Source organism: Stigmatopora argus, chromosome 20 (assembly GCF_051989625.1).
Source record: "Stigmatopora argus isolate UIUO_Sarg chromosome 20, RoL_Sarg_1.0, whole genome shotgun sequence".
NCBI lineage: Eukaryota > Metazoa > Chordata > Actinopteri > Syngnathiformes > Syngnathidae > Stigmatopora > Stigmatopora argus.
Genome location: NC_135406.1, coordinates 2,875,506 through 2,890,899, shown reverse-complemented (window position 1 = coordinate 2,890,899; position 15,394 = coordinate 2,875,506). Strand labels below are relative to the sequence as shown.

Genomic DNA, 15,394 nt, shown 5'->3' with positions numbered 1-15,394 from the left:
AAAGGCTTTCTGGAATTAAAAAAAATAACGTGACTCTTGTGAGTCACAGCAAAAACAGAAAAAACAGGTCTAAAGTATCAATTGTGTCGTCAAGTCCTGAGTTTATTCATTAAAAAATGTCACATGAGGTCAAGCGGGTACTTTATAGGCTCGCTCGCTATCTGAACGTCGGTTTGATTCCGCCTGACCGGACGGAGGACGCCGTTCCGCCTCCGATTTGCCTTCTCGAAAACGCTTCTGTTCAAAGCGCCGTTGACAGGAAGAGCGCGAAGTGGAAAGGAGGAGCGAGATCGGTCGCCGCTGGTTTCCACAGGATGTGGTCGCCGTGACGACGCCGAAGAGAGCTTCTTCTCGCACCTTTTATCTTTTGTGTGAGAGCCATGTATCGGAAAACGTTGGCCTTTTTACCTTTTAGTCGGCGCTACGTGCCGTCAAAGAGGAGCCTCGGCGAGGAGGAGACGGACGCCAATCACGGGAACCACATTTCAAATCAGGTAAAAATGGAGAAAGTTGTTGCTAGTCTAAAAATGAGGATGTCGTTTTCTGCCGGGATGCTTTTATACTGATAACTGGGTATTCAAAAAACAGTCATTGTAGCAATACGTTGGAATAGCAACAATATGAGTGGTATGTCAAAATATGGATAACATTAAGGAAAGTAAATGCACCTTTTTGGTGAAAATTTACATTCAAAGTCATTGGAATTGAATAAGATTTTGAAAAGTGGCTATTTTTGAGTGAAAAGGCAAAAAAATACAACTAAAGTAAATACCAAACTGTCTCTAAAGCATGGGTAGGGAAAACCTATGGCTCGGGAGCCATATGTGGCTCTTCTGATGGGTGCATATGGCTCTTCGCTAACCTGTGAGGTAAAATATGTATTTAAACCGCTGGTGAGAGAGCGGAGTCCCGAATGCACCAATAGGAGCGTCACGTCGGCACTATAGCACTGACAGTACCTCTAACTTTAATTATCTTTTTTTTAAATTACCTTTTTATTAGACTTTTCTGCCTGCATATTTTCATTGGTTAGCAACAGTGCTGTCAAAATAATTCATTTAGTACTTCAAAAGTGGTAAAATGACCCAAAAAAAGAAAAATCACATCTAATTTTCACATTTTTACTCTTAAATTCAGAGTATGTCTCTCATAGAATACAATTTGAAAATAGGAATTGTTTATGGCTCTCTATGTCAAAAAGGTTCCCGACCCCTGCTCTAAAGGGTCAAATGAACTACGCATCAGTAATCTTTCCCACGATTGGCTGCCATTGACTGGGTGTAGACGTCCAATCCTATGGAACCAACAGAGATCTATTTCAAGTCGTTTTGGGGTTTTTTTTGGCACATGGTTGACTTTTCTCCGTCTCTTGTAGCACAATGGACGCCTTTTGGTCCTCCAAGCCGTTCGGCGATCGCTCCGCCTCCGAACTGGCACCGAACGGCCTTCGGACCGGTCGAGACAAAGAACCGCCAAGTGGAAACGGCTTTGGGATCGCTTGGGGCCACAAAAACTGGGAGTGGGACGACGTGGAGGCTCTGGAGCGCCAAGAATTCGCCGCCGTGGACGGCGACCTTCTCGGAGCGAGCGAGCGCCACGGAGGACCTCCGAGTTGGACTTTCGGGGAGAAAACCGGTCCCTCGGAAGTGGCCCAGAAACTGGACTCCTTCCTGGAAACCTTCTCGTCGCGCCCCGAGGCTTTCGGGAAGGACCTGGATTGGGGGGCCTTCTTTCACCCGCCGTCTTCGGCGCTCAGTCCTCCCCTGACGCCTCACTCGCCGTCGTCGCGGGGAGGAGACGGCGACGGGGCGCTGACGTCGCTCCGCTCCTGCCAGACGCCGTGGACCTTTCCCACCCTGTCGTCGGAAGAAACCGGCGTGACGGGTAGGAGGAATCTTTGATCGACTCCTTTAAATGGGGTCAAAACGGATTAGGGTCCAGTCGGTGACCCCCCTTTTTACTCCGCCCCCAGCCTCCTGGTCGAGAAGGTCTTCTCGCAGGGCACCGCGTGGTTGGCCGGGGCGCCAAATTTACGCCGGAAGGCCGTTTCCCAGCATGCTACACTCCGGAAAGGACGCAAGAGCTCATTACACCCCCCGACCCCTTCTCGACCCCGCACGCGGTGGGACGGGGCTTTACGCCCGACTCCGGTCCCCCCGGTCCGCGGAGGTGGATGAACGTAGTCACGTGGCGTGAGTATAGTTGTCGAACCGGAGAGGTGGATCGTTTTGATCGTCTGTGAAGAGCAGCTAACATGACGGCCATACACACGACTGTCGGGTTTTCTTTGTCTGCCCTCCTGTGGCCAAAAAGTAAATTGCAACTGTCGTATCTGACCCTGGGTCAGATATGGTTTGTAAATCATAAAAAATGAAAAATGCAACCGAGCAGTTAAAAAAAAAAAATATATATATATATATATATATATATATATATATATATATATATATGTATATGTGTATGTATATATGTATATATATGTATATGTGTGTGTATATATATATATATGTATATGTGTGTATATATATATATATATATATATATATATATATATATGTATATGTGTATATATATATATGTATATGTGTATATATATATATGTATATGTATATATATACGTGTATATATATGTATATGTGTGTGTATATATATACATATATATACATATATATACATATATATATATATATATATATATATATATATATATATATATATATATATATATACATATATACATACATATATACACATATATATATATACATATATATTAACCTAACACAAAATCCAATCCAATGTGTATGTATATGTATATGTGTATGTATATATGTGTATATATGTATATATATATATATATATATATATATATATATATATATATATATATATATATATATACATATATATATACATATATACATATATATATACATATACATATATACATACACATATATACACACATATATATATATATATATATATATATATATATATATATATATATATATATATACATACATACATATATATATATATATATATATATATAAACCTAACACAAAATCCAATTTTCCTTTATTTTGGTTATTGGAATTGTTCAGATGGATCAACATCGGCAGCGACTTCCAGGCGGTCATCCCGCCTCTGAACTCGGCCCGAAGCGAGGACGACCCGGACGGCGGCGAGCAATTTCTCTGGAAGTCCTGGGAAGAGCCGGACTCCTTCCGAGATCAAGGTGAGCGCCGGCGCCGACTCGGAGGTCACGTGACGAGCCACTGACGTTTTTGGCGCGCCCAGTGGAACCGTTGCTGCGGATGTGCTGCTCCAGTTGCGTCCCGGGCGGAGGTTGCAACCCGGAACTGGCCCTGCACTCCCTGCACGCCTGCCAGTCCGACGTCCAGGTCGGCGACCGTTCCCGCTCCGCTCCGTCTTCCGCTAACCGCTCGGCTTTCCCGGCTAGGCCGCTCTCCGGATGCTCCTGTTCGAGTCCACCTCGCCCACGGGGGATTATCACTACTCTGGTAACCCAGTATTTCTTTTGTTCTCAAATGACAAACGTGGGAACGCCAGACGGCCCGTTTTCCACGGCGGGGGGGACAAAGACGGCCTTTGAGCTCCCCCCACCTCTTCCCGATCCCGCCTTTGTTCCTCGTCCAGGAAGCGACGTTTGGACCCCGCGGGAAAAGAATGACTTTGACGAGGCTCTCTGTCAACTCGGGAAAAACTTTGCGCTCATCCAGGAAAAGGTGGCAAGTAGCCCACCAGTTTAGCTTTTTGGGGCTCTTCTTGACTTTTTTTTTTTTTGCACCTTCCAGGTGAAGAGCAAAACGCTGAGCCAGTGTGTGGAGTTTTATTACCTGAGCACCAAACACCAGGCCAAGCGGATGAAAGGAGTCCGACGGGAGGACTCCGACGTGACGCCGCGACAAAACCGGGTAACCGCGAGTGACCGTGAAACCATCGAAATTATTGGACATCCGGCTAGCGAACAAAATAACCAATCCGTCATCTTGCGCAGGCCACCTCCGGCTATCTCCCGACGGGCGAGGAAGCGGTCCCCGGCCCCCCGCCGGCCGTCTCCTTCCCTTGCTTGGAGTGCGGCAAGTAAGCGGCGCCCGATTCGCCGTGGCTTTCGGAGGTCCGACTCCTCACGGTCTTCTCCGTTCCGCAGGGTCTTCTCCAAAGTCAAGTCTCGCAACGCTCACATGAAGGTCCACCGGAAGCTTCCCAAAGCGTGGAACGGCCGGGCGCCCCCTCAACGGGCGGCACCCTATTCGGCCGCCTCGCTGGCGCGTCCCGGCTTCCTCTCCGCCAACGACGCTAGCGCGCCGTCCTACAGCTACACTTGCGCTAACGGCCCCAACTTTCAAGTCGGCACCATGCTGGACTTTAGCGGCTCTCTCCAAAGAATGGCGCCCCCCGCCCCGGTTTTCAACCCGTCGTGGCGGGCTTTCGTGTAGCCGCAACATCTCACCCGCTTCGGTGTGTCGTCGCCGATCGGCTGATTTTCCAGCTCTTTTTTTTTTTAATATTAAAAAAAAACGTTGCCGGACTTCTGAACTTTATGACTTCTGTTTTAGCACATTAAACAAGCCTCCAAAGGAAAGTATATTTTAACGCAGCTTGTACAGAAAGAAAGGCTTTCCACGTTTGCCTCGTAGCCAGGGCCCTCACCCGGGCACTCCTATGTATCGGAGGCTCCCTTAGATCCCCTTTATGTACAGTTCTGGGGGTCCTGGGTTCGATCCCAGGGGGGTCCTCACTGTGAGGAGTTTGCATTTTCACTGGGCACTCTGGTTTTCTCTCACAGCCCAAAAACATGCATGCTAGGCTAGCTGGTTGATCACTCTAAATAGCCTAGCTATGGTTGAAAATGAAGGAATGGCTTGAAAATCAGCACGGCTGAAAGCGCAACGTGTCCAACTTGTGACAACAATGCGGGGCGGCGTGCCAGCTATTGCGCAACTAATTAGGGAGGTGGAGGGGGGCCTTCATTCCAAGCACGGAGGCGGCGAGCCCATCGTTCCGTACGTTTCGCCATTTGCTGTTGGTGACACCCAAACGGCAATCAAACAAACAAACGAGATGCTCTGGAGTTTCATGTTTTGCCAGTCGCGGCATGTTTGTGGTCGGTTGCGAGTTATTCCCATAAAAATGGAGGGTGCTTGATGGGTTGCCGTGGCGACGAGCGAATATTTTGCTCGGGAGTGCTAGGCCCGATTTAGAATGAAATGACAGATTTAGTGGAAAGGTCAAACAATAATGAATAGGGGTTGTCCCAAAGTCAAACTCGATGAATTTCCACTTTGAGGATAGATAAGAAGGCGGCCATTTTGTTTGTTTTTTAAGTCGGAGGCCCCCCAAGCAAAGTGGATTGGACGCCCATCGCCGTCAAGGGCAGAGGAAACACGATGCCTCCTTAGGATGCCGAACATCCGAGTTTTGAATCTCGCTCTCGGGCACGGAGCCCCGCCCACTCCCGCCATTGGCCCACCACCGAGGAGGCGTGGCGTGACGTCATCAACCAGCGAGGAGGATCTGAGTTTGGAGGAGAAGGCGAGATTAACCGGGGAGGTAAACAGCAAAAGTGCTAGCATTTAGCCTTAGCCTCCGGACGCCCAATTTGACAGCCCGGACGACGTCTAATTTGCAACCGTGTATATGTCCTTGCCCGGAATGCTGCTTGGACCAAATTAGTAGCAGGAGAAGCCGTCCTACTCGTTGCAACGAGCGTCTGCTTCCTCATCGGAGCGTGACCGAGCTACGTGGGCAAAAGAAGAAGAAAAAAAAAGAAAACAAACAAAAAGCATCAAGAGAGGAGAGGAAGCGACTCGCCCGCACACCCGCACACCCGCACACCCGGCCGGCAACACTCGGTGTCCTGTTACCTGTCATCGGATGCATAACACGTGAGTGAGTAGTGAAGGTAGGAAAGGAGCGTGTTAGCTTTGCCGTTCGTCGCTTCCACGCGCGTCTGCCTGTCACGAAAGCAAATCTATCTCCCCGACTTAAGCCCAGTCAGACCCGTTTGGAAGAAGACTCGTCCATGAGGGAGTGGGGGCTGTCAAAGTCGTCTTGAAGTTTCAGTGCGGCTGTCTGTTGACACTAGGGCTGTCGCGATTATTCCATCATAATCGTAGTGTTGACCCACCCCCCAAAAAAGTGTCAATAACCATTTTTGTGTGTGTTTTTTGGCACATTTCCCAGCCTATCAAATGCAAATTTAAGGTCAATCAAAAACAGGCTGTTGCTCAAGTCGTTTTTTGATGAAGTTCAATGTTCAAAGATGCTCAGCGAGGGCTTGTTTGTTCGCTCCTTTTTCCTCGTAACCTTTGAACGGGCGCATCTGCCCGCCTTTTTTTTTGTTTCGACAACCTTTACTCCACTCACGAGAGCCGAGAGAAGCCCCCCCGTTGAACCCCGTCGAACCGTGGGCGTCCGCGGCGGCCTTTTTTAAAACCCAAAGTTATTATTACGGCCTCCGAGCCTGTCTTTTACGGGCCTTCGACGGAAGCATGTGGTGTTGATTAGGTTTGTTGTGTAACTCACTGAAAGAGATGCCAAAAAAAAAAACAGGGATGAATTTTTCTTTTCAGTTGCACTTTTTTAACGCGGCCGCCTGACGTGGAGAAATGGACGTTGACAACAGTCCTATTTACTTGGAACCTTAAAGTGGAGAGCGGCTCCATATAGATATAGATAGAACCGTCTTGTAAAGTTATGTCGGGAGTTCTTGCGTTGCCTGGAAACATGACGCCACTTGCCCATTTTGCTACTACTACAAAACTGACTATTACCACTATGACCACTAATATTACAACTACTGCTACTTCTACCGCTACTTCTACTACTACTAATGCTACTACTACTACTAATGCTACTACTACTACTAATGCTACTACTACTACTAATACTACTACTAATGCTACTACTATTACTACTGTTACTACTAATGCTACTACTACTACTACTAATGCTAGTACTACTACTACTACTACTAATGCTAGTACTACTACTAATGCTAGTACTACTACCACTACTACTAATGCTACTACTACTACAACTAATGCTACTACTACTACTACGACTACCACTACCAATGCTACTACTACTACTAATGCTAATACTACTACTACTACTACTAATGCTAGTACTACTACTACTAATGCTAGTACTACTACCACTACTACTACTACTAATGTTACTACTACTACTACTAATGCTACTACTATGACTACCACTACTAATGCTACTGCTACTACTACTACGACTACCAGTACTACTACCAGTATTACAATTACTATTACAATGACTACTAATACTACTACTATTATGACTGCTACTACCACTATTATGACTACTACTAATACTACTACTATTATGGCTACTACTACCACTTACGACTACTACTACAAAACTGACTATTACCACTACTATTACAACTACTGCTACTTCTACCGCTACTACTACTACTGCTACTACGACAACGACGACGACTACTATTATGACTACTACTACTATGATGATGATGACTACTACTACTACTACATGATGCCGCTCGCCCATTTTGTCATTTGAATTCGGAGGTGCCCGAAAGGTGTCCGCCTCCTAAGCGCTGACGCCGTCTCGCTTGTGCGTCAAAAGCAAACTTTGACCTCCGAGAGAGGTTAATGTGTGACCCAAAGTAGGCCCGCCGCTCTTCTCGGCCAAACGTGAGCCGTCTTATTCGGGCGACCGTTCCCTTTTGGAATGACACTTATCAGTAAACCACAATTGACTCGGCGTGGTGGCTCTTTGTAGACAAGTGGCGTGTCAATGTTTACTTTTTGGTCTGCGATGTTTGGCGTCCCAGCAGACAGTGCTGAAAACAAACAAACAGTGCTTTTCAATTAGTTTGAATATGCACATTTTGGCGACTAATTCATACTTGGATGATGATGATGTGCCGTTCTTCTGAAATTTTTTGTTGCTTTTGAGCCACTTCCTCATTTGGTTTTGGTGCACGTGTAGAGACATTTTGGTGTTGTTGATGAGTGCCACGACGATGGAAGAATTTCACCGTGTTCAGAAGTGAATTGGATATATATTTTTTAACAAAAAAAAAAACCTTTTGTGCAAAAATTCCAGCCTGAAACGCATTTTTTGTGGCATGCTCAATTCTATCAAAAACAGGTCTCGCCAAGTTACATAAGCGTCAACCAGTGCAAGCAAGGGCAGATTGTTTTGCCGCAATCGAACCACACGAGAGCGTCATTACCCCGTTTGTGAAGCCTAGTTTTCTGTTGGCCACTGTTTCTGCGGTTCTAAATGATGTGGATTTTTGGGGTTTTTGGACGCTTTGGTCCGCCTCGTGTCACCCGCTTTCCACAAAGAAGAGCGCGTGGCAACATTTGAAGAGTCCACGGCAACTGACATTCCTGCCATTCCACGCTTGATCCCCCCCTCGGCCCCCCCCAGACGTCCAATCTGTTTCTATCGCAGTCATCAGCAGCCGTTGTTGATTTATGAAATTAAATCAAAGTAGGAAGGCCGTCGACGTGTTTCCTTAGTGTGGGTAATATGCGGAAATGATGCATAGTCAAAATACAATGTTATATTTATAAAGCTACTCGGGTTCCTTAAAAGTTCCATTTTTTTCCGCTTTTGCAACAGCAAGCAACCATTTTGTAGACACTACATGAATAAATAAAAGGTAAAAACAGCAGTATGTGTTTTAGAGTGATATCATATACTTGCTTTTTGTATGCATAGAAAAATTAAATTGATAAATTTTGTGATGACTGTTAAATGTAGCCTGTGAGCACAAAGGTGTCCCTCTGAAAAAAATACGTATACATCTGCAAAAATATTGATCGTATTTTTTAGGAATTGGTTCAAATATATTACATTGAAAATAGAAAATGTATTTGAATTTTTGTGGATAAATATATTTACTCATTCATTTCTTAGGGGAACTATGCATCTTTTTCAGTCTGGATGGGGAAAAATAACAAGCGTTGCTGCAATGTTAGAGTTTGGCCGCGAGGAGGCAGTGATTTCCCGAAATGCTTTATTAAAGTAAACGAAAAAATGCGAATACTACGTATATATACAAACTTTTTTTTCTTCATTATATTTGTATTAGACATCATTGGCATGAAATGAATAAGAGTTTTTTTGTGGAAAAAAAAACTTTATTTGGACTTTGTTGTCATTGCCAAACAAAAAAAAAACAACGGAGTTTGACACACCTGCATTGGATTGATTGTGACCGACGCACTTCCGGTTGAACGTCGAGGCTTTTGTTTTCCAGCGTGTTCTTTTAATGTATAGTTAGCAATATTAAAATGCTTTTTCGAAAAACGAGATATAGAACTTATGGTCTGACCACCAAACGTGAGTATCTTTCCCAATTTTCGGACTTTAAAAGTATTTTAAGGCCTTAATTGTGATGATTTTGTTTGTGTTGTAATTACATGGGGGCCATTTTTAAAGCTATGTTGAATGACTGTTGAAATGAAAAGTTTGGTGTTTGTTTGTTTTTCTGAAATTGGGTTAAAATGTGGTGTAAACAATGTTTCCATGATTACGAAGTACGAGTGTTTGATTGGAGTGAGTTTTAGTCAGCGTTTTTTTGTCATTTTGTTGGTTTTCATGAACTTGTAACGCTATTCATCCTCTAAAGAGCAAGGAATGAGTTAAAAACGATGAAATCCAACATTCATGGAACTTTCTTAAAATTACTTACTAGCACAACACATTCCATACAAGAAATATTTAAAAATTCAAGTGTAAAACGCATCCCCTTCTCACTCACACGGTAATTTAAACTATTACCCCCTGCAGGCATTGTTGTCTCACTACATCTTCATGAATGGTTGTTAAGGAATGCCGTTTGATTGCCACTACAGTGGTACCTCGACATACGATCGTAATCCGTTCCGAGACTGAGGTCGTATGTCGAGCTTTTCGTAACTCGAGCGAACGTTTCCCATTGACATGAATTGAAAACAAATGAATTCGTTCCAACCCTCTGAAAAAACACCAAAAACAGGACGTTCACTATCGATGGACTGTTTGTTGTTGTATTGCCTTCAAAATATTCCCAAAATGATGCACACAAATGTCCTCACAATAGGAGAACGCAGGACCACTTGCCAACGAGAAGTAGTCTTGAATGAGCGATCACGGGAGCTAACAGGCTAAGGAAGGAATAACAGCCTACCCACATATTGATTGTGGGTAATGAAGTTTTATTGTGATAAAGGGTGCCATTGGCTATCGGCGTTGTGTGCACGAGTATACTTCATTACCCAGAAAGCCCTCTTTTTGCCCGCGCATGCCCGTTTCCTGGTCGAAACTCGTCTGAATAAATCGCTCAGTCCTCGTAGATATAGTAGTTAGACACGAAAGAGATGCGGCAAAAAAAGACAGTGTGCTACAATGATAAACAGCCTCTCATGTCAAGCATGTTGTCTCACGAGGTACCACTGTATTGTGTTCCGGGCAGGATGTTGTGCTACGCCGTGGTACGACGAGGCCTTCGGACCGCCAGGAGGGCGTGTCTTCTTCACCGCTACGCCCACTCCAACCCGCAAACACGCTGTCGACCAATCAAGAAAGTTATGGTGGCGAATCGAGGTGAGTGTGGTACTCATTCAACTTGATGTTCCTTTCTGGAATTAGCATGTAGCTTTTTCACCCAAATTATTGGAATAATGAAAAATATGATATACGTGAAAATCCTAAAATGAATACAAAAATGAGTCAAAAGAAGCACGTTAGCGCATATTAGTGTATTTCACGTCCTGATTTGAATATATTTGCAAAGGACTCTCAATCACTTCTGCCAGTAAATGAATTTTGCCTCGTAAAATATGGAAAGATAAAAGCTGTGACAAGTGAGCCAAATAGCACTCGTCAGATGACTTTTGGTCCAAACACCGCCACTTTAATCTGTCGTCTGATTGGTACCTTGAAAGCCTCATTCTAACACATGCATCAAAACCCCCCTACACACACAGGGGAGATCGCTATCCGGGTGTTCCGAGCCTGCACCGAGCTGGGGATCCGAACGGTGGCCGTCTACTCGGAGCAGGACACCGGCCAGATGCACAGGTTTGTGGGAAAATATACCGTATTTTCAGGACTATTCGGTGCATCATATTTTTAGCCGCAGTGTCAATAACGAGTGCTATTTCTGTATTTTACACACACAAAGGGCGCACCGTTTTATAGACGCAGCCAGGCATGGCATATATATATATTATATATGAAACCGTAATAGCGCTGTCTACGGAAGCAGCCCCAGACGCTATTTCCGGTGCGCAGTGACTGCTGGGATATATAGTCCTTTTGTCAATACACCCAGGTTGACGGCTGTGATAACTTTGCACTAATAGTATCAAAATACTGCAACGGCAAACACACTAATTTGGTGCTAAATGCACCAAATGCACGCTAAAAACATGTTTTTAAAAAGGCAACGGAAGCAAAACTGAGTTGGGTTGTACTTTATTTAGCCATTTTACAATGTACCCACCCACAAATCCATCAAAGTCCTCATTTTCTGTGTCCGAATTGAACAATTGTCCAAATGAGTCATTGAAAACGCTGAGTTTTATACGTTCGTCCAGGCGGCCTCAATCCATTGTCAAATAGTAGCTAGCTGGTAGCTAGCCTAACTTTTCCAACGGTGTTTTCCATGCTTCGTCATGCTGTGTTGATGTCGATGTATACAGGCCACAATCCATTCGCAAATAGTAGCTAGCTGGCAGCTAGCGTAACATTTCCAACGGTGCTTTCCATGCTTCGTCATGCTGTGTTGATGTCGATGTATACAGGCCACGATCCATTGGGTGGATTGACAAAAGAACTACTACATATCCCAGCAGTCACTGCGCAGTACTTTGTCTACGGGAAAATAGTAGAGTCGGCGTACCCTATCGACCGATTTATTTGATTTTATCGTGATAACAATTGTAGTATTGGTCCATATACAAAGTGCACTGGATTATAAGGCGCCCTGTCTATTTTGGAGAACATTTAAGACTTTTACGTGCGCCTTATAGTCGTGAAAATACGGTAGATATATATATATATATATTTTTAAGCGTTCTCCTAAAAATCGCCATCTTTGCAGGCAAAAAGCAGACGAGGCCTACCTGATCGGGAAAGGCCTGCCTCCCGTGGCGGCCTACTTGGACATCCCGGACATCATCAAAGTGGCCAAGGTGAGCTTGGGATCGGGACTTTCCTCGGATTTATCTCGCAATCGGGCGTCGTAGCGGAGACGGAACCGCCAGAAGGAGGATCGCCGTTTCCGTAAGCGTTTAATGAGTCGGTGTCAAGTGGCGAGCGTCCTTTTATTTTCCCCTCGCTTGTCGAGCCGCGTCGTGTAATTATCTTGTCGCGCCGCTACTTTTGTCTCTTTATTTCTCGAATGTCCTCTCCGCAACGTTGAAAGGATCATAAAAAGGGATTTAATGACGATTGGAGACGAGGTCACGTACAAAAGTGGACGCGTAAGACTTTTTATCCCTTTAAGTCTCTTTTTTTGGTCCCAAAGAAGCCAATGTTCTTAGTGGGGATTGCCTTTTTGAATGAGAAAAATGGTCGAAATCTACATTAAACACACAAAAAGTATTCTTTTTTTACAGTAAGTATTTAAAGGTGCAATGAAAATGGTCACAACTTGAAAATGAGAGCGGGACAAATTTTGGATACCAAATAAATGATGGAAATCATATTTTTTGGCCTCCGCAGGACAACAACGTGGACGCCATCCACCCCGGCTACGGCTTCCTGTCGGAGCGCTCGGATTTCGCCCAAGCCTGCGCCGACGCCGACGTCATGTTCGTGGGCCCCGCCCCGGACACCGTCCGCAAGATGGGCGACAAAGTGGAGGCCCGCGCCCTGGCCATCAGCGCCGGTACGTCCGTCGGCTCGACCGGTCCTCGACCGGTCCGCCAATGCTATTTCCGCTAACCGCCCTCTTGCCGACTCAAGGCGTGCCGGTGGTCCCGGGGACGGACTCCCCCGTCGGCAGCCTACGGGAGGCCCACGCCTTCGCCCAGACTTACGGCTTCCCTGTCATCTTCAAAGCGGCCTACGGCGGCGGCGGCCGGGGCATGAGAGTGGTCCGGGAGTACGAGGTCAGCTTTTTTTCATTTACCGTATTTTCGCGACTATATGGCGCATCGTATTTTTAGCCGCAGTGTCAATAACGAGTGCTATTTCTGTATTTTACACACACACAAAGGACGCACCGTTTTTATAGACGCAGCCAGGCATGGCAAAACATACACAAGCTTAAACATTGTATACATTGATGTCGATGTATACAGGCCACAATCCATTGGGTGTATTGACAAAAGAACTACATATCCCAGCAGTCACTGCGCAGTACATTATGACTACTACTACTATTATGACTACAACTACTATTTTGACTACTACTACTATTATGACTACCACTACTATTATGACTACTACTACTAACCTTAGTGTTGCATTTTTACCCATTTTGGTCATGTTTTATTGTTTACATTTGATCATTTTTTACGGTTTGTTTCTGTTATTTAACATAAAAGTAAATCAGCTTTTAGGTGTTTTATTTTTTTTCCCCTGCCCTGAGTCGCTAAAAAAGCCGGCGGTTGACTTTTTCTTCTTCTGTAGGAACTGGAGGAAAATTACCAACGGGCCTATTCGGAAGCGCTGACGGCTTTCGGCAACGGCGCTCTGTTTATCGAGAAGTTCATTGAAAAACCCAGACACATCGAAGTGCAGATTCTCGGTAAGTGCGCCTTTTTTCCCCCGGGATAAATGGTCACTGTGGGAATGCTTTGACAAAGGTTAATGTTGGCTGAAAAGCGGCCTGCGCAAAAGCCCCTTTTCGGCCCGATTTGAACCGTTCCACGCCCCATTTTGGGCGTGGATGACCAAAACTTGCCAATATTTTGGAGCCCAAAGTTCCCGCAGCAGAATGAAAGCATTTCCACAGAATTCCAACAGTGCCTTTTCCAGTGTTCTGAGCACAACACCTCCTCTTGCAGGTGATAAATACGGAAACGTGGTCCACCTGTACGAGCGAGACTGCTCCATCCAGCGGCGCCATCAGAAGGTAACTTTTCTTTTCGTTTTTTCCCCATCCATACTATTTTTAGTACTAGTGACTACTACGACTACTACTACTAATATGACTACTACTACTACTATGACTACTACTACGACGACTACTACTACTATGACTACTACTATATTATGACTACTACTATATTATGACTACTACTACTATGACTACTACTACTACTATGACTACTACTACTATTATGACTACTACTACTATTATGACTACTACTACTATTATGACTACTACTATGACTACTACTATTATGACTACTACTACTATTATGACTACTACTACTATTATGACTACTACTACTATTATGACTACTACTACTATTATGACTACTACTACTATTATGACTAATACTACTATGACTACTACTACTATGACTACTACTATTATGACTACTACTACTATTATGACTACTACTACTATTATGACTACTACTTCTACTATTATGACTACTACTTCTACTATTATGCCTACTACTATCACTATTATGACTACTACTACTACTACTACTATTATGACTACTACTATTATGACTACTACTACTATTACGACTACTACTACCACTATTATGACTACTACTACCACTATTATGACTACTACTACTATTATGACTACTACTACTACTATTATGACTACTACTATTGACTACTACCACTATTATGACTACTACTATCACTATTATGACTACTACTATCACTACTATTATGACTACTACTATCACTATTATGACTACTACTATCACTACTACGACCGCGACGACGACCGCGACGACGACCGCGACGACGACCGCGACGACGACCGCGACGACGACCGCGACGACGACCGCGACGACGACCGCGACGACGACCGCGACGACGACCGCGGCGACGACCGCGGCGACGACCGCGGCGACGACCGCGACGACGACCGCGACGACGACCGCGACGACGACCGCGACGACGACCGCGACGACGACCGCGACGACGACCGCGACGACGACCGCGACGACGACCGCGACGACGACCGCGACGACCACGACGACGACCGCGACGACGACCGCGACGACGACCGCGACGACCACGACGACGACCACGACGACGACGACCACCACCACCACGACGACCACGACGACGACCACGACGACGACTACGACGACGACCACGACGACGACCACGACGACGACCACGACGACGACCACGACGACGACCACGACGACGACCACGACGACGACCACGACGACGACCACGACGACGACCACGACCACGACGACCACGACGACGACCACGACGA

At 45.3% G+C, this 15,394-nt stretch overlaps 3 protein-coding genes across 5 annotated transcripts in view; all 3 read left to right on the top strand.

Moving 5' to 3' along the window:
* The first annotated feature begins 101 nt into the window (after positions 1-101).
* On the top strand, positions 102-2,398 carry LOC144065347 (uncharacterized). The gene is made up of 3 exons (XM_077588074.1): positions 102-494; positions 1,376-1,884; positions 1,973-2,398. The coding sequence occupies exons 2-3, from the start codon at positions 1,380-1,382 to the stop codon at positions 2,194-2,196; spliced, it is 729 nt and encodes a 242-aa protein (XP_077444200.1). The 5' UTR covers positions 102-494; positions 1,376-1,379; the 3' UTR covers positions 2,197-2,398.
* LOC144066143 (zinc finger protein 541-like) lies at positions 2,255-4,558 on the top strand. Its single transcript, XM_077589488.1, has 8 exons — positions 2,255-2,280; positions 3,108-3,241; positions 3,304-3,407; positions 3,467-3,527; positions 3,664-3,752; positions 3,822-3,941; positions 4,025-4,110; positions 4,178-4,558. The coding sequence occupies exons 1-8, from the start codon at positions 2,255-2,257 to the stop codon at positions 4,464-4,466; spliced, it is 909 nt and encodes a 302-aa protein (XP_077445614.1). The 3' UTR covers positions 4,467-4,558.
* Positions 4,559-5,531: 973 nt separating this feature from the next.
* LOC144065698 (pyruvate carboxylase, mitochondrial-like) overlaps positions 5,532-15,394 on the top strand; it is a 74,890-nt gene continuing 65,027 nt past the window's right edge. The window contains exons 1-8 of one of the 3 annotated variants that reach the window (XM_077588692.1): positions 5,532-5,915; positions 10,496-10,626; positions 11,010-11,103; positions 12,128-12,218; positions 12,751-12,916; positions 12,994-13,139; positions 13,663-13,780; positions 14,040-14,107. In XM_077588692.1, coding sequence (XP_077444818.1) covers positions 5,905-5,915; positions 10,496-10,626; positions 11,010-11,103; positions 12,128-12,218; positions 12,751-12,916; positions 12,994-13,139; positions 13,663-13,780; positions 14,040-14,107 — 825 coding nt within the window. In that variant the 5' untranslated portion in view covers positions 5,532-5,904. Of the gene's footprint in view, positions 5,933-9,240; positions 9,382-10,495; positions 10,627-11,009; positions 11,104-12,127; positions 12,219-12,750; positions 12,917-12,993; positions 13,140-13,662; positions 13,781-14,039; positions 14,108-15,394 lie in introns of those variants that run through there. The other 2 variants (XM_077588695.1, XM_077588693.1) reach the window with 2 other exon arrangements.